Source organism: Oryx dammah, unplaced genomic scaffold, assembly GCF_014754425.2.
Source record: "Oryx dammah isolate SB20612 unplaced genomic scaffold, SCBI_Odam_1.1 HiC_scaffold_29, whole genome shotgun sequence".
Classification (NCBI taxonomy): Eukaryota; Metazoa; Chordata; class Mammalia; order Artiodactyla; family Bovidae; genus Oryx; species Oryx dammah.
The window spans coordinates 468,292-491,638 of record NW_024070213.1 but is presented as its reverse complement, the minus strand read 5'-3'; the positions used below and the strand labels follow the sequence as shown (position 1 = coordinate 491,638).

At 58.0% G+C, this 23,347-nt stretch overlaps 1 protein-coding gene across 6 annotated transcripts; it reads right to left on the bottom strand.

The window, feature by feature from the left end:
* Positions 1–39: 39 nt before the first annotated feature.
* Positions 40–23,338, bottom strand: TUBGCP6 (tubulin gamma complex associated protein 6). Of its 6 annotated transcripts, none has more exons than XR_005719742.1 (25): positions 22,185–23,338; positions 20,769–20,932; positions 17,464–17,674; positions 9,626–9,799; positions 8,517–8,638; positions 7,710–7,788; positions 7,520–7,629; positions 7,339–7,430; positions 7,108–7,247; positions 6,049–6,198; positions 5,434–5,515; positions 5,264–5,352; positions 5,068–5,183; positions 3,830–3,968; positions 3,422–3,523; positions 2,236–3,262; positions 2,068–2,114; positions 1,788–1,923; positions 1,534–1,702; positions 1,292–1,433; positions 1,026–1,213; positions 811–943; positions 516–729; positions 246–445; positions 40–170 (listed from the first exon to the last, which is right to left on the bottom strand). XR_005719742.1 is itself a non-coding variant. In XM_040233583.1 (25 exons), the coding sequence occupies exons 1-25, from the start codon at positions 22,923–22,925 to the stop codon at positions 79–81; spliced, it is 4,866 nt and encodes a 1,621-aa protein (XP_040089517.1). In that variant the 5' UTR covers positions 22,926–23,338; the 3' UTR covers positions 40–78. The 6 variants fall into 6 exon arrangements, 4 of the variants coding, with proteins under 4 accessions (XP_040089517.1, XP_040089518.1, XP_040089516.1 ...); XR_005719741.1 differs by having other exon boundaries at positions 1,019–1,133; XM_040233583.1 differs by having other exon boundaries at positions 1,019–1,213.
* Between the last annotated feature and the right edge of the window lie 9 nt (positions 23,339–23,347).

Sequence of the window (23,347 nt, the reverse complement as noted above, 5' to 3'; positions counted from 1 at the left end):
CGTGGTTGCTCCACCCCCGCCCGCCCCGGAGACAGAGGCTGGAGGGCAGGCACACGTTTATTGCGGCCGAGCCGGGGCTCAGGCATCCTGGTAGTAGTTGTTGAAGTTGATGCGCAGCAGGAAGTCCTCCAGGTGGGGCTGGTAGCCGCGGTTCACCAGCTTGCTCACCACTGGGGGGCGGGGGGGCGGGTTCAGTGAGCGGCGTAGCCCCGTCCCCAGCCCTCCCCCGCCCCGGGGGGCATCACCTTTGAAGAGGAAGCGGGAGTAATACTTGAAGGCGCTGTAGGACTGCTGCATGAGAGCAAAGTTGGGGTGCTCGGGGCCGCGCGGGCCGCTGGCCGGGCCCCAGGGCTGGGAGATGAGCTGGCTGCGGAACTTGAGGACCAGGCTGAAGACGCTGTGGATGACGTTCATGACCGGCGCCGCCTTCTCCGTCAGCAGGCCCCTAGGGGGGAGGCGGGGGCTGCGGTGGGTGCGCCCGAGCTGGGGGTGCGCGGGGGCAGGCCGCAGCTCACCTGAAGACCGCCCTGTGCAGGTACTCGGCGTGGGCGCGCTGTATCTCCTCCAGGTCGCCTACCGAGGCCAGCCTGGCCTGGAACTCACACCAGCTGACGTGCAGGATCTGGTTGGCGATGTAGCCCTGGGTGACCTTGACGAAGTGCTGCATCTCATGCTTGAAAAGCTGCAGCTGGCGGAACTGCGCCGAGCCGGCCGCCTGGCTCACCCGCGCTGGGGAGGGGGGGGTAGCGGGGAAGGTGGGTGTGAGTGCTGCCGCAGGCGGAGCGGGCCCCGCGGGCCCCCCAGGCTCACCTGTGCGCTTGAGGTGGAAGCAGACATCCTTGAGCGTCCACATCATGAGCTTCAGCTGCAGCAAGAAGGAGAAGATGCCGCCGTACCTGCTCAGGCAGCCCTCGGTGACCACGATGTTGAGAGGCCAGTCGACCTGCCAGGGAGGCCGGCTCAGTACAGCTGCGTCCCGGGACCACCCCCACCGCCCGCGCCAGGGGGCGCTGCTGACCTTGTACCTGAGCTCTAGACAGCTCAGCACGTCCGGGGCGTTGGGGGCGAACGTCTCGGGCAGGAACTTGAGGGCGAAGGAGAGGTTGGCGGCGTGCGGGCTGTCGCCGTGCAGGCTGTACTGCAGGGCCTTGCTCAGCACCGAGTTGAGCACCAGGGGGCTGAGAAGTTCCCCGGGCGTCTGGCCCGCCCCAAGCTGCAAGGACAGGACAGAGTCCCAAAGCGTCCCGCGCCTGCCCGCCGCCCCTCTGGCGCCTGGCCCGCCCGAGCTCACCTTCTCGAAGAGCAGGTCGCTGAGGGACTGGGCGAACTCCCCGTCCTCCATCAGCAGGAAGTGCCGCAGCGCCTCGAAGTGCGCCCCGAGGTTCAGCTCCACGAAGAAGTAGTCGACCACGGCCTTGTTCACCAGGGAGACGCTGGCGGGAGGGGCCTGGCGTTACTGACCGTCGGGGACGGAGCCGGGCGGGGCAGGGAGGGCCGGGCCGCGGAGGGAGCAGAGGGTCAGGCGGCGCTCACTGGGCAGCCAGCGGGGCGGTAACAGAGTGCTTCATAAGCACGGGCAGCGGTAGGAGCTCGCTCAGCTGCACGGCACTCTCATCCGTCTCTGACGGGACCCTGGCGTCCTCGGGGAGGGCGAAGGCTCGGGGAAGCCCATGGTGCAGGAGGCGGGCCACGGGAGGCTCCGCTGCGGGGTGATAAAACTGCAGTCACGCGCCAGGGACACGGGGCCAGGCTGCCTCCTGCCTGCCCACCGTGGCCGGCCCACTCACACATGGCCTCGTAGCTGTCCGGGTACTGCTCCAGGCGGTAGTGCCCCGCCAGGCCCGCCAGGTAGGCCTGTTCCCGGTCCCAGAGCTGGGCCGCCGCCTCACCAGGGTCTGGGCTGCTCTGGACGTCTGCATCCTCCTAAGATAACCCAGCCTCGAGGGACCCGCCTCCTTCCCTCATCTGAGAGGAGGGACCGGCAGGCAGACCGCACCCACCCTGCCTAGTCCCAGGACAGAGCCGTGCCTGCCCACGAAAGGGCCAGCACACCCCCCAACCCCTGACCTGTGAGCCGGGAGAGAGGTCCCTGGAGTCCTCGCTCATCCCCACGCCTGAGCAGAAGAAATGGGGCAGGAGAGAGGGTCAGGGCCAAACACCCGCCCCCCCACCAGTCCTCCCCATCCTGGGCTCACAGACGCCCCCAGGGGCAGGACGGCTCTGGGTCCCACTGACCTGGCTCCTCTGGGGTGCTGTCTCCCAGAGCAGCAGGTACAGCCTGAGCGGACAGCGAGGCCTGGGGGCCACCCTCCTCCCCGTGGCCAGGGCCTGGTCCGGCCACCAGTGCGCTGGAGCTGCCTGAGGCTGTCTCCGCAGGCAGCCGTGGAATGTGTTTCTGGGCAGGTCCCTGGGCTTCCGAGCTGAGGCCCAACTGGGGCCCAGGGTCAGGGGGGCCCGATGGGGGCCTGGACAAATTGGGCTCGGCTTCCCCTGAGAGCACCCCCAGCATCACGCTGGACTGAGATACGTGTCCGTGGACATTCCACCGTGGCCGGGAGGGGGCCACGTCCCACACATTCTCCCCCACCCTGATGTTGGCATCAGACACGTGTCTGTGGACTTTCCACCGTGGCCGGGAGGGGGTCATTCCAGAAGCACAGACCCCTCTGGGAACACCAGGCTCTGCCCCGAGGACCTGCGCGGTGGCCGGGCAGCGCTCCTCCTGGGGGGCGGGGTGCTGTGCGGGGTCAGGGCCACACGTGTCCAGCGGGACCTGAGTGTCCTCCTGCAGCTGCTGCCCCCTGCTGCCCGGGCTGCCTCCTGCAGTCTGGAGCGCCCCTGTGGAACCTGGGGCGGCCACAGCAGGCCTCAGGATGGTTCTGAAGTCATACTCCTGTGGCCCGACAGGTGCCAAGTCCACCGCTGTGGACGGAGCCACGGGAGGCAGGTCGGAGCCAATGGTCTGCAGCGCCTCCTCCAGGACGGGGGCTGCGCCGCTGAGCCCAGGCTCAGCCCCCTGGGCCGCGGGCAGGAAGTCTCGGAGGCTGAGGCCCACGGAGAATGGCCCCGGCTCCTCTGCCTGCCCCCACAGCAAGCCTGCCCCGGGCCCTGCGCGACAGGCCTCGGCTCCTGGAGACTCGAGAGGCTGCAGCGTGAGTACGCTCTGCCCATGAGGGCCAGCCGGGGCCGCCTCCTGCGGCTCCTCTTGCCCGGGGTCACAGCTGCTGCCTCTGTCGCGGGGCCCAGGGCCCAGAAAGGAAGCCTGAAACACAAACGCACGTGGGTTCCCCCTGGTGTCTGCTTCTGTCCCCCAGGTTCAGTTCTGCACCCAACACTCAAGCCCATGAAAGGGGACAGTGGGGACACATGCCAGGCCTGGGGCAGCCAACTCAGAGCCCATCCTCCATGGCCTGGGTCCTACCTGGTCCCCTTCCCATGAGTGGGCACTTGTCTGGGGGCAGGCACCAGGGAGCGCGGCTGGCTGCTCTAGGGGCCTCCCCTCAGCCACGGCCTCTAGCATTCCCTGAAATGGAACCAGCAGGACGTGAGGAGGCAGCTTTGGGGGGTGAGAGTCCCAGCCCCGGCACCACACCCACAGGTGCACCGATGCAGCAGGGCTCTGCAGCAGCTGCCCAGAGCCTGGCCAGGATGCAGCACCGCCCACGTCACCTGAGGGCAGCCCAGCCTCTCCCGGTCATGCCCCTCTGGGCACCTGGTGAGAGCGTTACCCAAACCCCGCAGTGGGCACGCGGTGGGTCTGTGTGTGACTTCAGGGCTCCTGAGTCCCCGAGAGCCCAGAGAAGAGCTCCTGGGTGACGAGTGGCAACACCTGAATGCACTTCTCGTCTTCCAGGAGAAAACGAAGCCGCGCGCTGGCCAGCCGGTGCCTCCGGACCTTCCACAGTGCCCTCTGCTCCCGACGAGCTGCCTCTGCAGACAACTTGCTGTAATGATCCACCAGCGCCTGCCTGCAGCCACCCAGACAGCACAGGCCACCAGTCACCCCACTGTCCAACCAGTGCCCCATGCAGGGGCCCCCTACGGGAAGCCTACCCCCGAGCACCTTCCCTAGGTGGGCAGCTGGCCCCTTGGAGCCCGCACAATACCTGCAGGGCCTCACTGGGCAGGTCTTTCTGCCTCTCCCCCCAAATGGGAGCCCCTGGCGGGCAGGCGCAGTGCAGTCACTCAAAGTGACCCCTAGACGAGCTCCCCCACAGCCGGAAGCAGAGAGAGCAGTGCAGGCCGGGGGCCCAAACCCTCTCAGAGGCGCGGCCTCGCTCCTCACTGAAGGTGGTCCTCATAGCACTGCGCCAGCTCCAGAGCAGCAAGAGGTGATGTGAACGGCACGAGGCAGTGGGAACGCCTCACTTGATTCAACGCCAGCCACGTTAAAAAGCCAGTGATGCTGGCCCTCTCACCAGCACGAAGCTGGTCTCAAGCCCAGCCTGGCCATGTTTAATTCAGCTGCCACAGGCCAGGGACACTCCCTCCACAGCTCGTTTCCTCCACACGTAAATGAGAGAACAACGACACTCATTCACGCGTGTGTACACACTCGAGTCAGCGCGGATGCACACGGATACGCGTGCACTCAGCGCTGACTGGCTCTGTCGCGCTCTGTGACCAGCCCCCGGGTCAGGACCACTGACCAGTCGAGGAAAGGGCGGGGCTCCTTCTGAGGCGCCAGCTGTGCAGGCAGCTCAGGAAATGCAGGGAGGGAGGAGGCACGCCAGAGCAAAAGACGCTCCCGGACGCCGCGCTGGGTGAATCCCTGTCTCTCAGTCAGGCTGCTAACAGGTTTAAAGGCAGATTTAAGAAACAGGCAGTTTAACTTAAAGGAAACAGAGAGAGAGACAGGATGTGAGCACAGCGTGGACCGAGCCTGGACCCCAGTCCGCACAGAGCGACTGCAAGAAGAGCGAGCTCAGACTGCCACTGCTCCCCTAAACAGACGCCTGAAAGGTGCCCAGATACTGACAAAAGGCAACCGACCATCACAAAGGTCGAACCAGCCATGACTTCCAGGAAGGCTGAGCCGGCAGGGCCATGGCGCCCCCAGCCACCCACCTGGCCTTCCTCTCCAGCTGCTCCTCTAGGGCCCTCAGCCTCCTCTCCCGGTCCCGGAGCTCGCGGGCATAGCTGAAGTCCTCGTCCAGCTCCTCCTGCCTGGCTGCCCGGCGTCGCTGCAGAACACACCGCAGGTGCCCCGCTAGTGAAGCCGACCCCTCAAGCCCACCCCCCCGCCCCGGGCCAGCCCCCCCACCTCCTGGTCCTTCACAAATTGCTCCTTCAGCCTCTGGAACTGCTCTCGCTTCCGGGCATCTGAGACCATCCGCTCCGACATCTGCCGATCTGAACAAGACAGCCAGGGTCTGTGGTGAGGAGCCCTAGCAGGAGGCCCTCAACATGGAGGGGCAGGTGAGCCACACGCACCGCTGAGTGCCTGCAGAACCCTGGACGCCGCCTCCCGGGCCTGGACAATTAATTCTTGCTTTGCAATTTCCATCCGTAATTCCTGAAAAAGACCACCAGCGACTGATGCGTCTGACCTTTCACCCCCCACCCCGGGACAGCCAGGGAGAGGGGTCTGCTCAGACCGGGTCTGGGGGTGTAGTGCCCGTCCTGCAAGGCAGTGAAGCTGGTCCCCAGGCAGGTGACACCCTCTCTCAGAGTGATCTGGGGCCAAGACCCCAGCCTTCATGCCCACCCTGGCCCTCCCACAGAGGCCAGGACCCCTGCACCCCCAGGGTTCGCCCCTCCACCCGACTGGTTCTCAGAGGTCTGCCCTGCCCACAGCTTCCTGCTGCCCGCAGGTGCTAAGACTTTGCACCAACCCCTCCCCAGGACACAGGACCCTCAAAGCTCGGGACCCAGTGCACCTGGCCCTTCTGAGCAGGACAGGGGCTCAAGGGAGCCACGGAGGCCAGGAGCCCCAGGCCCTGACGCCCTGGAGCCACAGCCCGGCCAGAGTGGGGCTGCCTAGCGCCCAGCCCACCCCGGGAGGAGAGGAGGGGGGTGCCCGGGAAGGCCGGGCTGTGGTGCCCTCACCTTTTCCTCCTTGCTGACCGAGCTGTGGCGCGCCACCCTCTCCATGCGGCCCACATAGGTGGCACAGTCCTTCTCGATGTCCTTCAGCTCCTCGAGGGAGAAGATCACGGAGATGCGCGGGACCGGGACATCTGAGCAGCAGAGGTAGTGCTGGGGTGGGGGGGTGGGGGGGGGCGGCGCGTGAGCCCAGGGACTCGTGGACATAGCCCACCTTGCCTCCCGCTGGCGACCCATGTGGACAGCCTGCCTCAGGAGTGCTGTGCGCCCCGCCGACACCCTCCACGGCTCCAGAACAGCAGGTGTGGGTCTCCGCCCAGGGCCAGGCTGCCCTGCAGCAGAGGCCAGGCCTGGCTCCCACAAGTAAGGCTCCAGGAAAAGGTGGGAAGGCCCAGACACACCCACAGGGCCTCCCTGAGGTCAGCCCTGCCCACATGTAGCCCCGCCCCCCACAGCCAACACCTGGGCAGCTCCTGGGGGCTCATGGATACTGCAGCCCCCTCAGCAGCCCTGAGCCCATCCTGGCCGCTCCAGCCTGCTCCTCTCAGCCCTGCACTCGGCCGGCCGCTGCCCCCGCTCTGGCCTGCACCTGGCTGCTGCACTGCCGGGAGCCCCCAATCCACACCCGCCAGCCTGGCCGGACACCAGAGAGCACCTCCTGCAGGGGCCGCCCATCCCACCCACTGCCACTGGCCATCTTCCAGGGGCCTTGGCTGCATGGACACCAGCTCAGGCCTCTGCTCCAGGGCACGGCCAAGCCCTGGGCCCCCTCACACAACCCCTGGGTCCATCCTCCTGCCGATACAGCCCTTCCCACCCGTCTGGGGCGGTTTCCAAGGTGGGGGAGCAGGAGGAGCCCACTGCCCCTCTGGCCTCTGAAAGGCCTTCAGCTCTCCTCCCATCTTTGAAGGAGCACGAGGAACTCAACAGAGCCGCTCATGAAACTCTCAAGGGGACTGAGGTTGAGGTCACCCAACCCGAGCTGGAACACTATGGACCCAGGCTGAGGACAGATGGGCAGGCAGCGTGGGGCTGGCGGAGGCTGGCCACTCTGCCCCTCACCTGGGGGCAGCAGAGCTTCAGCAGATTGATGGTCTTCCCGCAGACGTACACATCGTGGGCGATGTGGCTCAGGAACACGGGGACGCAGTCCTCCGCCTCTTTGGAAATGAGCACGTAGCCGTGGGTCCAGTAAAACCTGTCTGCATGTGGGACGGCCGCTCAGGCCTGCGACCAGTGCAGCCCTGACCCGGCCGACAGCAGTGTCCCCGCCCAGCAGCAGCCCCCACCTACCTCTGAAGCCCAAGTACTCGTGGTTCACCTGGATCATGAACTCGCCATAAACATCTCTGAAGACCCCACTGTAGACCCAGTCGTGGATGAACCTGCATGCGTGTGGAAAGGGGGGGTCAGCTGAGCAGGACATCCAAGCCCACCCCTCCCCAGAGCCTGCCCCGCTCCCACCCCGCCCCACCGCGTGTAGGGCTCGCAGCTGGTCTTGAGCAGAGACAGCAGGACCGGGTAGTGCTCGTTGCTGCAGTTATCCAGGGCCTCCTGGTAGAGGTAGGAGAGCAGCTTCACACCCTGCAGACAGCAAGGGAGGCTCAGCCACACCACACGCAGCAGGGGGAGCCGTGCCCGCCCCGGAGCCCGCCAGCCCTCACCGTGGGGAAGGCAGCCCTGGGCTCTCCGCCACCGGAGCCATGGAGCGTGGCGCCAACACCACAGAGCTCAGCCAGGTACCTGCACACAGAGGTGGGGAGACCAGGTGGGCAGAAGACCCAGGCCCTCCCCTGCCTGTCTGCATAGTCCGGCTTTAAAACCGCCTGCACCTCAGAGAAGCTCAGCTTTGCGCTGCCTGTCAGACCCCTCCCAGGAACCCCATGCATCCCACCTCCTTCCCAGGTCTGGCCAAGACTCTGAGTCCACACCCCTCCCGACTCCTGCTGCTCTCCCCCAAGAGCACCTCCTGCACCCACCGCCTCCCCCAGGTCACCTCCCCTGCCATCCTGAATGGCTACCAAGTCCCCTTGGGCCCCCCCGCCTCGCCACCCCACTCCAGGCTATGCTCCCATCATGCCCTCCAGACACCTCCAGGCTCAGCCTCCCCCTCACGCCCCTTCTCCAGCCCTGGGGCCTCCACACTCCTCCCCTCGGCCTGCAGGAACTCCTCTCCACTGAACCCACCCCCCAACCCCTAGTCCTCCACTCTGCCTTCTCCAGATGGCACCTGCCAGCAGGCACTCTGCCCATGTTCACTGACCAGCTCCTGAGTGCAGGTGCCAGGTCTGTCTGTAGGGCCCCTGTGTGCCTGTCGGCTAGGAGCCCTGATCCTGGGTTGGGCCTGCTGGTGGGCACCTCTTGAACTCAGCTGGGTCAAGGGCCATCCAGACGCCAACCAGGAGGCTGCCCACCACCCAGCATGGCCCATGCCTGCCTCACCAGCCACCAAGTCGCACGCCGAGGCTTACCTGAGCTGCCGTCCCAGCTTCTTGAAGAGAAAGCCGATGGTCAGGAGGCTCAGGGTGGGCGGGGTGGAGAGCACACAAGCGCGGTAGTACTGCAGGTACCGCCTCAGGCCGCTAGTGAAGGCCTGTGGGGCAGGGGGCTGGAAGGAGGGTGGCCAGGCACAGGGGCCTGGCCACCAAGCTCAGAACCAGAGAACAACCTGGGTGCAGGAAAAAGTTGGGCCTCCACCCCCAAGCCTGGGGCTCTGTTTTCCAAGGAACGGGCATGTACGGGTCACATGCAGACACCCAGCCCGGCCAGAAGCCCGAGCCCACTGTAAGCCCCCCAGGCCAGCTGCACCAGGAATCTGGACCTTGCAGATCCCGGGCAGCTGGGCTGTGTGCACAGACGCCAACTCCCAGAGGGTCTCTGGCCACTCAGGCCACTGGGGTCCCAAGGACACTGGTGTCCGGGGTGGTGCCCAGGAGCGTGGCCCCAGCGCGGCTCACATACTTCCAGGAGGTCTGCTGGAGCGCTCCAGTGCAAACGTCAGGCACCCAGGAGACCGCTACCCTGCCCACCATCCCAGTCAACACAGCAGTCCTGTCTGGGTTTCCCTGTGCCTTCCTAACCCCACTCAGGCCCATCCTAGAATCTGAACCTCGTCACATCACCCCAGCAGCCCTGCTGCGATGCCTGAGTGCAAAGGGCCCGGCCCAGTGCCTGCGCTCTCTCTCAGGCTGCACGGCCCCCCACACAGCTGCCCACTGTCCTGGGGGCCTGCCCAGCTTTTGCACTGACGACAAGGCTTTCAGGCAGACCTGGCTCAGTCCCCCACCAGGGGCCCAGCGGGGACCAGGCAGCATGTGCTCCCTCCACACCACTGGCCTGCCCTGGCCCCCAGCCCCCAGCACTAGCCACAGCTGCCTCCCACGCTCTCACGGCCCCAACACATCCTCCCAGGTTTCCATGCAGGGATGGGCCAGGAAAGATGTGGTCCCCGGCCACCATTCCCAGAGGGCAACTGACAGACTCTGACGTCACTGAGGAGAGTAAGGCCTGGCTCAGAGGCCCTGGGGCAGGCCTGCGTACAGCACCCGGGGACCCGCAGCTGCGTGAAGTGGGGCCGCACCTGGAACACGAGGCCCTTGCTGCAGGAGGAGTCCAGCACGGGCTGCAGCGAGAAGTGGCTGAGGCGCGCGTAGTGCGTCCCACACTCAGCCACCTCGGACAGGAGTCCGCTGATGCTCTCGTGGGATGCTCCTGAGACGTGGACGCCCTGCTTCACCGTGAAGGTCTGAGCTGGCTGGAACGGACAAAAGGGAAGTCACTGGGGTGGGGCACTCAGGGTGGCGCTGCCTTCCCATTGCACCCAGGCACCCAAGCTTGGCACTGCCCCAAGCACCCCTAGACCGGGAGCCCCAAACCCAGACACACAGGGAGGGCACAGGAGACAGAGAGCCTCCTGCCAGCAGGCTGCCACCGACATGGCATGACAGCTCCCACAGGTTAACATGGTACATGTCAATGTCACGCGAACTGCAAGATTTAAAGAAAACAAAACCCAGAAAAGAGAAGTCCAACGCCAGATGGCTTCACTGGTAAATTCTACCCATTAGAGAGCACCAGTTGTTGGGACGTCCCTGGGGGTCCAGTGGCTAAGATTCCTCACTCCCAACACAGGGAGCCTGGGTTCAATTCCTGGTCAGAAAACTAGATCCCACATGCCGAAACTAAGATCAAAGATTCTGTGTGCTGCAACCAAGACCCAGGGCACCAAATAAGTAAATTTTAAAAAAAGAACACCGATTGTTATTAAACTCTTCCAAAACTTAAAGAGGAGAAATACTTCCTAATTCTTAGAGGCCAGTATTGTTCTGATGCCAAAGCAGCATATAGAGATTACAAGGAAAAGACTACAGTCCAACATCCCTTATGAACACAGACACAAAAATCTTTGAGAAGATATTAACAAACTGAATCTAGCAGCACGTTAAAGGATAATATACTATGACCAAGTGGGTTTTATCTCAGGAATGCAAGGGTAGTTCAACATACAAAAATCAATGTAATATACATTAATAGAATGAAGGAAAAATCATACGTATGACCATGTCAGCTGATGCAAATAAAAACATTTGACAGAAGTCAACTCAATCCTAAAGGAAATCCATCCTGAATACTCACTGGAAGGACTGATGCTGAAGCTGAAGCTCCAATACTTTGGTCACCTGATACAAAGAGTCGACTTACTAGAAAAGATCCTGATGCTGAAAAGGACTGAAGGCAGGAGAAGAAGGGGATGACAGAGGATGAGATGGTTGGATGGCATCACTGACTCGATGGACATGAGTTTTTGCAAGCTGCCGGAGATGGTGAAGGACAGGGAAGCCTGGCATGCTGCAGTCCATGGGTTTGCAAAGAGTCGGATATGCCTTAGCAACTGAACAATACTTTTTCACAATTAAAAGCACTCAAAAAACTAGGAAAAGAATGGAAGCGGCTCAACAGGATAAAGACTGTGTGTGAAAAATCCACAGCTCGCATTACCCTCAGGAGAGACTGAAAGCTGCTCTCAGTGATAAGGAGGAACAAGGCAAGGGCGCGCGCTTTCCCCACTTCAGTGTAACACTCCAGCCCCGGACACAGCAGGTAGGCAAGGAGGAATTTTAATATGCAGACTGCAGAGGAAGAAGGAGAATGATCTGTTTGCAGGCGACATGATCTTATATTCAGAAAATGCTAGAGTCCACAAAACACGTGTTAGAGCTGTTAAACGAATTCAGCAAAGTACCAGGATACAAAATCAACGTACAAAAATCATCTGTATTTCCATACACTTGCAATGAACAATCCAAAAAAGGAAAATAAGAAATAATTCCGTTTACAAGTGCAATATAAGAATAAAGTACTTAAGTAAATTTAACTGAGGAGGCAAAACACTTGTTAAAGTGAAAACTAGAAAACATTGCTGAGAGAAATTAAAGATCTAAATAAATGCAAAGATATCCTATGTTCATGGACTGGAGTATCTAATGCCAGGATAATACACCCAGGGACTCCCCAGCACTCATGCTTTCACTGCAGGGGGCACAGGTTCAATCCCTGGCCCAGGAACTAAGATCCCCCATGCCACGGGCAATGAAGCCCACTCGCAGAAATGAAAGACCCCACAAGCTGTAACGAAGACCTGCCATGCTGCAACTAACACTCGATACAGCCAGATAGATAAAAAAGATATTTAAATACATAACGATTCACCCAAAGCAACCTGTGGATTCAGTCCCACCCATATCACTATCCCAACGATGCTTTTAGCACAAATAGAAAAACTCATCCTAAAATCCATCAATTCAGTTCAGTCGCTCAGTCATGTCCAACTTATTGCGACCCCATGAATCACAGCACGCCAGGCCTCCCTGTCCATCACCATCTCCTGGAGTTCACTCAGACTCACGTCCATTGAGTCCGTGATGCCATCCAGCCATCTCATCCTCGGTCATCCCCTTCTCCTCCTGCCCCCAATCCCTCCCAGCATCAGAGTCTTTTCCAATGAGTCAACTCTTCGCATGAGGTGGCCAAAGTACTGGAGCTTCACCTTTAGCATCATTCCTTCCAAAGAAATCCCAGGGCTGATCTCCTTCAGAATGGACTGGTTGGATCTCCTTGCAGTCCAAGGGACTCTCAAGAGTCTTCTCCAACACCACAGTTCAAAAGCATCCATTCTTCAGCGCTCAGCCTTCTTCACAGTCCAACTCTCACATCCATACACGACCACTGGAAAAACCATAGCCTTGACTAGATGGACCTTAGTCAGCAAAGTAATGTCTCTGCTTTTGAATATACTATCTAGGTTGGTCATAACTTTTCTTCCAAGAAGTAAGCGTCTTTTAATTTCATGGCTGCAGTCACCATCTGCAGTGATTTTGGAGCCCAGAAAAATAAAATCTGACACTGTTTCTACTGTTTCTCCATCTATTTCCCATAAAGTGATGGGACCAGATGCCATGATCTTCATTTTCTGACTGTTGAGCTTTAAGCCAACTTTTTCACTCTCCTCTTTCACTTTCATCAAGAGGCTTTTGAGTTCCTCTTCACTTTCTGCCATAAGGGTGGTGTCATCTGCGTATCTGAGGTGATTGATATTTCTCATGGCAATCTTGATTCCAGCTTGTGCTTCTTCCAGCCCAGCGTTTCTCATGATGTACTCTGCATAGAAGTTAAATAAGCAGGGTGATAGTATACAGCCTTGACGTACTCCTTTTCCTATTTGGAACCAGTCTGTTGTTCCATGTCCAGTTCTAACTGTTGCTTCCTGACCTGCATACAGATTTCTCAAGAGGCAGTTTAGGTGGTCTGGTATTCCCATCTCTTTCAGAATTTTCCACAGTTTATTGTGATCCACACAGTCAAAGGCTTTGGCATAGTCAATAAAGGAGAAATAGATGTTTTTCTGGAACTCTCTTGCTTTTTCGATGATCCAGTAGATGTTGGCAATTTGATCTCTGGTTCCTCTGCCTTTTCTAAAACCAGCTTGAACATCAGGGAGTTCACGGTTCACGTATTGCTGAAATCTGGCTTGGAGAATTTTGAGCATTACTTTACTAGCATGTGAGATGAGTGCAATTGTGTGGTAGTTTGAGCATTCTTTGGCATTGCCTTTCTTTGGAATTGGAATGAATTGCAAAGGGCCCCAAATAACTACAACAATCTTAAAAAAAAAAAAAAAAAAAAAAAGGTGGAGAACTCATACTTCCCAAGGTCAAAACTTCCTACAAAGTTTTAGTCATCAAAACAGTGTAGAACTGAGGGACGTCCCTGGTTGCCTAGTGGTTAGATTCCGGATTTCACTGCTGTGGACCGGAATGAATCCCTGGTCAGGGAACGGAGATCCTGCAAGATGAGGGGTGTGGTCACAAAAAACACATCACAGGAGTGGGATCAGGACAAACATGAAGATCAACGGAGAGAGCAGAGCCCAGAAAGACAGCTCACACGTGGTCAGTTAATCATAAGGGTACCAAGAGCATACAGCGCGGAGAGAAGGGCCTTTTCAACAAAGGGCGCTGGGCAAATAGAATATCCACACGCAAAAGATTAAAGCGCCTAGAGCCCACGCTCTGCAACAAGAGAGGCCGCCGCACCGAGGAGCCTGAGCACCACAGTGAAGAGGAGGCCCTGTTCGCTGCAGCCAGGGAGAGCCCGAGCAGAGCAATGAAGACCCAGTGCAGCCAAAAATAAATGGATAAACGAAACTATTTTAAAAAGAACAAAGCCAACACTGTGCCACTCTTGGGTGGAAACACAGAGGCCTTGGGTTTGGTGATTTCTTAGATATGACACCAAAAGTATAGGGAACAAAAGGAAGAAAGTAACCTGGACTTGACCAAAATTAAACTTTGTACTTCAAAGCATACTATCAAGAGTGTGAAAAGACAACCTACAGAATTAGAGAAAACATTTGCAAATCATATATCTGGTAAGGGATTAATATGCAGAATGCATCAAGAACTCCTACAACTCAAGAGCCCAACTCAACGACGGGCAAGGGCGGCGAGGGCACAGCAGGAGGCAGCCGTCTGCAGGCTGAGGCGCTCACTGTGGGTGCCGCACTCACGCCGCCAGCATCCAGAACAGTGGGGAGCACGCTTCCGTTCTCTGACCAAAACAAGAGGCGAAAGACGAAAAACTAACAGACTGTCTTCCAAAAGAGATGTACCAGTGAAGAAGTGCTCAGGAGCAGTGTCCATGATGGAAATGGAAATTAAATTATAATGAGACATAGATACACTACCAGTATAAAACAGCTATCCAGTGGGCGGCATTACTGGTGAAGAGTTCACCTGCCAGTGCAGGAGATGCCGGAGACGCGGGTTCAATCCCCGGGTCGGGAAGATCCCCTGGAGTAGCAAATGGCAACCCCTCCGCTGTTCTTGCCTGGGAAACCCCATGGACAGTGGAGCCTGGGAGGTTACAGGCACGGCGTCTCGGAGTCAGACGTGACTGAGCGCGCAGGACAGGACAGTGGGGAGCTGCCACGTCACACACGGAGCCCAGCCTGGCGCTCTGTGACAGCCTGAGTCGGGGGAGGGAGACTCCAGAGGGAGGGGCTATACATATACACGTACACCTGCTGCTGCTGCTGAGTCGCTTCAGGCGTGTCCGACTCTGTGCGACCCCGTGGACGGCAGCCCGCCAGGCTCCCCCGTCCCTGGGATTCTCCAGGCGAGAAGACTGGAGTGGGCTGCCATTGCCTTCTCCAACGTGTGTGTACGTGTGTATGTATGTATGTATACATAGTCATGACTGATTCTCGTTGTACGGCAGAAACCACACAACACCAAAAAGCAATTATCCTCCAATTTAAAAATGGAAAAATTAAGCATTTGGATTTTGGGAAAAAAACTATAATGAGCCACCACTTCACACCCACTGGGACAGCTATTATTTACCACAAAAGCAGTGGGAGGATAGCAAGTACTGGTGAGGACGTAGCAAACTGGAGCCCCTGAGTCACACACCCTGCTGGAGGGAGCGGAAAAGGGCACAGCCATGGTGAAGAACAGTTTGTTGGCCGCTCCAAAAGTTAACAGAATTACTGCGACTTCCTTGGTGGTCCAGTGGCTAACACTCTGCACTGCAATGCAGGGGGCCCGGGTTCGCTCCCTGGTCAGAGAACTAGATCCCACAGGTTGCAACCAGAAAGGCCCTGCATGCCACCATTAAAGATGCCGTGTGCCACCACAGACCCGGTGCAGCCAAATAAACAAACCAAACCATTACCACAGGAACCGGGAAGTCCACTCCCAGGAATATACCCTGAAGAACTAAATGTACCCATGTTCACAATAGCACTATTCAAACAGTCAGAAGTTGAGATCCACCCAAGCATCCATCAGCTGATAAATAGCTAACAAAATGTGGTCTTTATACACATAGCAAGGGAGAGAGGCAAAGACACACCCAACTGAATGCTGAGTTCCACAGAATAGTGAGCAGAGATAAGAGCGGTTTCTTAAATGAACAGTGCAAAGCAGCAGAGGAAAACAACAGAATAGGAAAGACTAGAGATCTCCTCAAGAAAACTGGAGATGTCAAGTGAACATTTCATGCAAGGATGGGTACGATTAAGGACAGAAGGGTAAAAACCTAACAGAGGCAGACAAGATTAAAAAGAGGTGGCAAGAATACACTAAAGAACTGTACAGAAAAAGGTCTTAATGGCCCAGATAACCACAATGGTGTGGTCACTCACCTCGAGTCCGACATCTTAGAGCCTGAAGTCAAGTGGGCCTTAGGAAGCATCACTACGAACAAAGCTATTGGAGGTAACAAAATTCCAGCTGAGCTGTTTCAAATCTTAAAAGATGATGCTGTTAAAGTGCTGCACTCAATGTGTCAACAAATTTGGAAAACTCAGCAGTGGCCACATGACTGGAAAAGGTCAGTTTTCATTCTAATTCCAAAGAAGGGCAATGCCAAAGAATGTTCAAACTGCTGTATAATTGTGCTAACTTTGCAGGCTGGTAAGGTTATGCTCAAAATCCTTCAAGTGAGGCTTCAGACGTACGTGAATTGAGAACTTCCAGATGTACAAGCTGGGTTTAGAAAAGGGAGAGGAACCAGAGAGCAAATCGCCAACATACACTGGATCATAGAAAAGCAAGAAAGTTCCAGAAAAACATCTCCTTCTGCTTCATTGACTAGGCTAAAGCCTTTGACTGTGTGGATCATAACAAACTGTGGAAAATTCCTAAAGAGGAGGGAATACCAGACCACCTGACCTGCCTCCTGAGAAACCTGTGTGCAGGTCAAGAAGCAGCAGTTAGAGCCAGACATGGAAAAACAGACTGGTTCAAAACCAGGAAAGGAGTATATCAAGGCTGTATATTGTCACCCTGATTACTTAACTGGTATGCAGAGTACATCATGCAAAATGCCAGGCTGGATGAAGCACAAGCTGGAATCATGACTGCCGGGAGAAATATCAACAACCTCATATATGCAGATGATACCATTCTAATGGCAGAAAGAGCCTCTTGATGAGTGTGAAAAACAGTGATAACTTGGCTTAAAACTGAACATTAAAAAAACTAAGATTATGGCATCACTTCATGGCAAATAGGGGCAGAAAAAGTAGAAGCAGTGACAGACTTTATTTTCTTGGGCTCCAAGATCACTGCAGATGGTGACTGCAGTCATGAAATTAAAAGACGCTTACTCCTTGGAAGGAAAGCTATGACCCACCTAGACAGTGTATTAAAAAGCAGGGACATCGTTTTGCCTACGAAGGTCCACAGAGTCAAAGCTATGGTTTTCCCATCAGTCATGGATGGATATAGGAGCTGGACAATAAAAAAGGCTGAGGGCCAAAGAACTGATGCCTTCAGACTGTGGTGCTGGAGAAGACTCGCGAGTCCTTTGGGCAGGAAGGAGATCCAACCAGTCCATCCTAAAGGAAATCAACCCTGAATATTCACTGGAAGGACTGATACTGAAGCTGAAGCTCCAATCCTTTGGCCACTGATGCGAAGAATGACTCACTGGAAAAGACGCTGATGCTGGGAGAGACTGAGAGTAAAAGCAGAAGCGGGCAGCAGAGGATGAGATGGTTGGATGGCATCCCCGACTCAATGGACATGAATCTGAGCAGACACTGGGAGAGAGTGAAGAACAGGGAAGCCTGGAAGGCTGCAGTCCATGGGGTCGCAAATAGTCGGGCATGACTTTGTGACTCAACAACGACATACGTGTAGAATACTTTCTAGCCTTAAAAAGGAAGAAAATTCTGACACAGACTACACCATGACTGAACCTTGAGGTCATTATGCTGAATGCAGTCAGTCAGACACAAAGGAAAAACACTTCGTGATCCCATTCATGTGGGGAAATCAGTTTCAAACTGAACCAGGAAGACCATCCCCAGGGAGGCTGCCAAGACGGCTTCCTGGCCACACCTCGCCTCCTTACCTGGCCGAGGGAGAACGTGGCGGACACGACCCCGATCAGGACGTTGAGCGCGTCCTTCACCAGCTCGCACTCCTTCACTAGGACAGGCTGCGGGGCCTGCAGGAGGCTCCCGCCCAGCACCTGCAGCTCCCCTTGGCGGAGCCGGCAGAACCTGTCAAAGGCATCCCTGCCCGCCTCGGTGAGGTAGGGCTCCTCGCGGTGGCCGGGGGGGCTGTGGGGACAGAGCAGCAGCGAGCTGAGGTGAGCAGAGGGTAGGACAAAGAGCAACTCAATGGCGTGAGGTGCCTAAGGCCAGATGAGACTCCCCACTGCCCCCGTCTGCGGCCAGCAGGCCCGTCAGACAGCACTGCGCAGGAAGTGTCCCCACCCAGCCCGCACCCACGGGGCACATGGCGGTCCTCTCGCCTGCAATGACCTCTACGTGGGAAACAACACCCGGGCCTGAAGCAGCACAGTCACAACCCCACAAGTGTCCGTCAGCAGAGGACTGGATAAAGACCTGGTCTGTCCACGCAGAGGAACATTAATCCAGCCTTCAGGAGGAAGGAATTCTGACACTGTGTCAAATGCTGCAACACGGAGGAACCCTGAGGGCGTGAGGCTGAGTGACTACCCAGTTGTGCACCTGGACAAGTGCTGCATCACCCCACTCCTGTGGGGTCCCCAAAGTCACAGACCCAGAAAGGAGATGTGGAGGCCCAGGGCGGGAGGACAGTGTGGAGAGTGAGGTGATGGAGGCAGTCTCAGTTTGGGAGGATGAAAAAGTTCTGGAGAGGATGGTGCTGATGGTCACCTAACATGGACGTGCTTAACGCCACTGATGGAAATGTCAAAAGGATTAAGATGTTAGACTTCATGTCATAGGATGTCATCACCCTCTCTCTGCCCAAGAAAGCACAAAGTCGTACAGAGCCAAAAGTTCCCTGAAATTCTAGGAGAAAACAGGCACACGCCTGCCCTAGGGCCTCTGCCTACGGGGCTTCTGCAGGAAGTTCAAGAACAGGGTTTACCAGCCTGGTCACACTGTTCAAAAGAGGCCAAAGAGATAGCACCATTTCTTAGACATTCCTTTGGACACCACCAACTCCTACTGAAAGGCTGAAACAGCTGCTTTTTAAAGCCCACTGGAAGAAGTAGATTCTTAATAAAAGGAGCCCAGGAAAAATCTTAGAACTTGCTAAGACCAAAAATGCTCCTTGATGGACAGTGCACCATAAGGCGCCCTTTCCCGCATTCAGCAAGAGCAGGGCCAGAGCACTCAGGCGGACGAGCCTAGCCTCACAGGGCCGGCGCCGCTACGAGACACAGGCTGCGAGGAGGCGCGATGTGCTGCCAAGGACAGGGGCCCTAAAGGGACCCAGGGAACGGAGATGCTGGTCAGGAAGGCCAGGAGAGCAAGGCCACGCCCAGAGCAGTGTCCCCGGGGGGCGGAGGGCCTGCATGGAAGCCTAGAGATGGGAGGGGAAAGGGGCCAGGTGCTCTGGGCTCAGCACGGCGTGAGGGCAGGGGTCCACAGCTAGTCCCAGTGGGCAGGGCTGAGGGGTGGCGGGTGGAGCAGCGCGCTCCGACTGCCATCCCTTGAAGGCGGCGCTGGCCAAGCGGAGGATGGCCTGGTGGGCAGGAAAAGCAGGCGGGCCAATCCTGAGTGTCCAGATCAGCAGAGGCTGCAGCCAGGCCACGACAACAGCCGCACTCCTCGGGGCACGGAGAGCTGGAGGGGAGCAGGGGCCTCTGGAGCTCCAGGGACCCCGAAGCTCCAGGGCTGCAGGTGCCACCCCAGTGCCCACGCAGGCATCGGCCTCTGGCCACTCTCCCGGGGTCAAGTCCCTTGGTGACTGAGAGCTGAGAGACGAGGACCCGTGAAGGAAACACCACATTCACACTCGTCCCCAAGGAGAACTTGGTCCTGAACATCACAAGACCACTTCCCCAGAAAGGGTGACAGGTGCTGAGGTGCCGGCAGCAGGGGGACCCGAGCTGGCTGGAAGGGTGAAGCACAGGGGCAGGGGTCTCAGGCAAGGGCGGGGGTCTCAGGCAAGGGCAGAGTTCACAATCAAGGGCTGTGGCTGTCCATTTGTCAGAGTCCCTGGCAAGAAACTAGCAAGTGGCTGGGATCCAACTGCAACAGATTCCCAAGATTCTCCAAATGAACTTGAGCAATGGGCTTCAGAGGCAGGGGCATCCGGTTACATCAGAAGAGGCAGTGGGAGAGCTGAGGGGTGGCTGGTGTCTCCTGAGGGGGCACAGGCTAACGTACTGGCCACCATCCTCCTTGAAGGGACACCAAGAATCAGTCCTCACTATGGAGCTGTGGGGTCAGTTCTGCTTCAGGGAGACACTGAAGAGATTAAATGCATTCACAAAAGGGGACAAGAACATTGACCAGCTGAGCAATCATGTCCCCTACTAAAGAGTGATCTGAGAAACTGAGCCAAGAAAATCGGGAACTGGCAGATGACTCCACTAGTGAGCATTCACAAAAGAAAGCAGTGCTGCTTGATGGCCAGTGTGCAGACTTGCTGAGGGCTTCACAGGCAGCAGGTGGTGAGGTCTGCTCTGTACACACAAGACAGGTGCAGACCAAACAGGAAGTCACAGGGCAAGGGCGCTCCTGCAGGACCAGACAGCCACCAGTGCCAGCGGTGCTCCGGGAAGCAGGGAGCGGGCCCCGCCTGCGGGAAGATGCGCACACCAGGAAAGCCCCTCCAGCAGGAGCAGGGCCCACCCAACACCCCAGCACATGCTCGTCCCGGGGAGGCCCCGCAGGAGCCAGGGCTGCGTCGGAAGGCACTCGGCTCCCTGCAAACCCCGCCTCTCTCCCTCAGTGCTCCCCACGCTGGCATCCCACAGAACTGTCAGCAGAGAAGAGGTGCCCAAACATGTGGGAGATGGGTCCTCTACCCCCACTCTGGGAGGCTGCGAGACGCCAGCACGCCATGGGCTGGAAGACCCGCATCAGAGCACCCATCAGGGAACACTGCGATGACGGGCTTCCCTCAGGGGAGCACCACCCTCAGGCCTCCCAGGTGTGAGAAGCACTCCCTCAGCAGCGCCCCGTGCCTGGCACCAACCACAGAGCCTGCCACCCCGACCAGGAGCCGCCACAGCCAGGATGTGAGCCGCAGCCGTTACTGGCTCAGTGCAAACTTCTGTAGGTTTCTCCTGGTGGTTCTCTCAACTCTCAGGGCAAACAACTTGCACACAGCTTGACTGAAACTTCCAAGTCCCCAATCTGGGCTGAGTAAAGGCCACATTCGAGGGCAGGGGAGAGACAGGGTTTGCATTTAGGGCAAAGGCTCACAAACCATCCAACTTGCTCCCAGCATCTCCGCTTGCTAGCCTCGTAGGTGAGTACAGCGTCCCACAGGTCAATGTCTGGCGTCACGCCCGGCTCAGACTGGGAGTCAGGAGTCAGATTGGATGCTGACTGGAACCCTTCATCTTCCGACTGATCCACGCTCGGAGGGACCTGGAGCCCGTGGGAAAAGGCCTTCACCTGCGGCATGGTGTTTGGATTCCACCCCAGTGTGAGGAGAGTTCCAGGAACCCTTCCACACGCTCCCGTTCACTCTATGGGAAAGACCCGGCAGAACATTTCTTCTCTTTTTCTCAAGCACACAAGTTACTACACCATGCTTTTGCCCCCACTGAGTCATTTAAGAAATTAAATTTATTCATTATCAATTTCCAACTTCACACAAGCTTATTGAGGCTTATGAGCCTCAACATAACTTACAATGACATTTTCCATAACATGTCTCTGATCTGGAAATTCCATTTTGGGGAACCCAGCATAAAAAAAAAAAATCACATAGACACAGAAAAATTCACTTCTCCCAGGGTGTTTGCTATAGCATTATGGTTGGAAACAATGGAAATGTCTCCCACTAAAGGAACAACTGAACAATAACACCACATCCTTTCAGCAAAGCTACAAAATGCAAAGGCAAAGGATGATTAACAAGGTCTGAAAAATCCCACTTCATCCAGGAAAAAGCATATAACACTGCACAAATAGCCAGGAGAAATGATTTTGGCACTATGGCTACTGAGTACTTGAGTACACAGGGAGGAATCAGACTTACTTCATTTTGCGTGCTATGCTGTAGAACCAGCCTGCCAGTGCAGGAGAAGTAAGCTATGAGGGTTCAATCCCCAGGTCAGAAGGATTCCTTAGAGAAGGGAATGGCTACCCATTCCGGTATTCTTGCCTGGAGAATTCCATGGACAGAGGAGCGTGGTGGGCTACAATCCAAAGGGGTTGCAAAGAATCGGAAAGGACTGAAGTGACTTAGCAGGCATGCTGTGCTCAGCCGCCTCTGAGTCTTTGCAACCCCAAGGGCTGTAGCCCTTCTCTGTCCACAGAATTCTCCAGGCAAGAATACTGGAGTGGGGTACTTCTCCCGCGGCATCCTCCGACACAGGGACTGAAGCCGGGTCTCCTGCACTGCAGGTGGATTCTCTACCCTCTGAGCCACCAGGGAGTTTAAACATCAACTGGAAGGCAGGGGAAATGACTGAATGGCAAATACAAGAAAACAGTGGCATGTGACTCGGGCCTGCGGGGAGGGGTCCGCTGGGAATCCGCACCAGCAGCCCCACCCCACAGCTCAACCGCCACTGCGGGACTCCGGCTGTCCTCCCTTTGCCCCAGTTGAAGGAGGGTCAAACGAGGCGTTTCCCAAGCCCGAGGAGCCGCAGACAGGAAGCAAATACTCTACCTTGATGGCCAGCCCGGAGAGGTCTGCGCTGTCCGGCACCGGGGGCAGGTCCAAGCGGACGTCCAGGTCGGCCGTGCGGCTGTGCACCAGGGCTCCGAAGAGCGAGACACGGGTGTCCCTTTCAAACCTGTCCCCGCAGGGGTCGCCGTACGAAAAGAGCCCGACGGCGGGCAGTCCTGTGCCCGGGGCCGCCTCCATCACCTGCCGCGTCTTGCGGACCAGGTCTCGACACAGAGACTCCTCTCCGGAGATGAGCGACCGCACGTCCGCCTCCAACTCGCTCAAGTCAGCGCAGTCGTAGCCGCCGTAGGGAAGGGCTCTCCCGACCGGCCGGCTGTGCAGGAAGACGCCCCGCCGGCGCCGCCGCACTCGCGGGGGCCCGCTGCCCGCCAGCCGCACCAGCAGCTCCAGGACCGCGCCCAGCTCCGCCAGCGGCTGGCGCGGCGCGGCCTCCAGCCCCTCCACCAGCTCCTCCAGGCGGTCGGCCTCGGCGCCCAGGCCGCCCACCCGCAGGTCGAAGGACAGCATGAGGATCCTGTTCCTCACCGGCAGCCTCGGGAGGCCGGGCTGCAGCCCGCGACTCTCCTCCTGAAACAGGCCCGTGAACAGGGCGTCATAGGCCACCCTCTTGAGGCCCCGCTTGGCCTTCCTGCGGCTCCCGTGGCGCGGGCCCGAGGGAGCCTTGGCGGCCGGCAGGAGGACCTCACACAGGTCGTCCACCAGCTGCGGGACGCTGGCCATGCCTCCGCCTCACGCCAGGGCCTCGCGCGCGGCCGGACTCGCCTTCTCGGGGCCCCGGAAAAGCGACGACCTGCAGAGGCGCCGCAGAGGACGGAGAGTGGGCCCGGCTCCCTCAGCCGGAGGAAGGCGCGCGCGGCCTGACCCGCCTTCTCAGGGTCCCCTCAGCCGGAGGAAGGCGCGCGCGGCGGCGCCGCAAACGCGTCACCGCCGCGCGAGCGCGACCAGCCCGACAGCAGGCGCGAGCGCGCCGGAACTGCGTCACCCGGGGGGCGGGGCCAGGCGGCCCGCGTGCAGGGGGCGGAACCTGGAGGCCCCGTCCACCAGCACTTCCGGCCTGGGTCCTCATCCCTGCCGGTTGGGAAACTCAGCCAGAACCGACTCGAGTCCACTCTACACGGCGCTCAATAAAGAGGCGGAGTCAG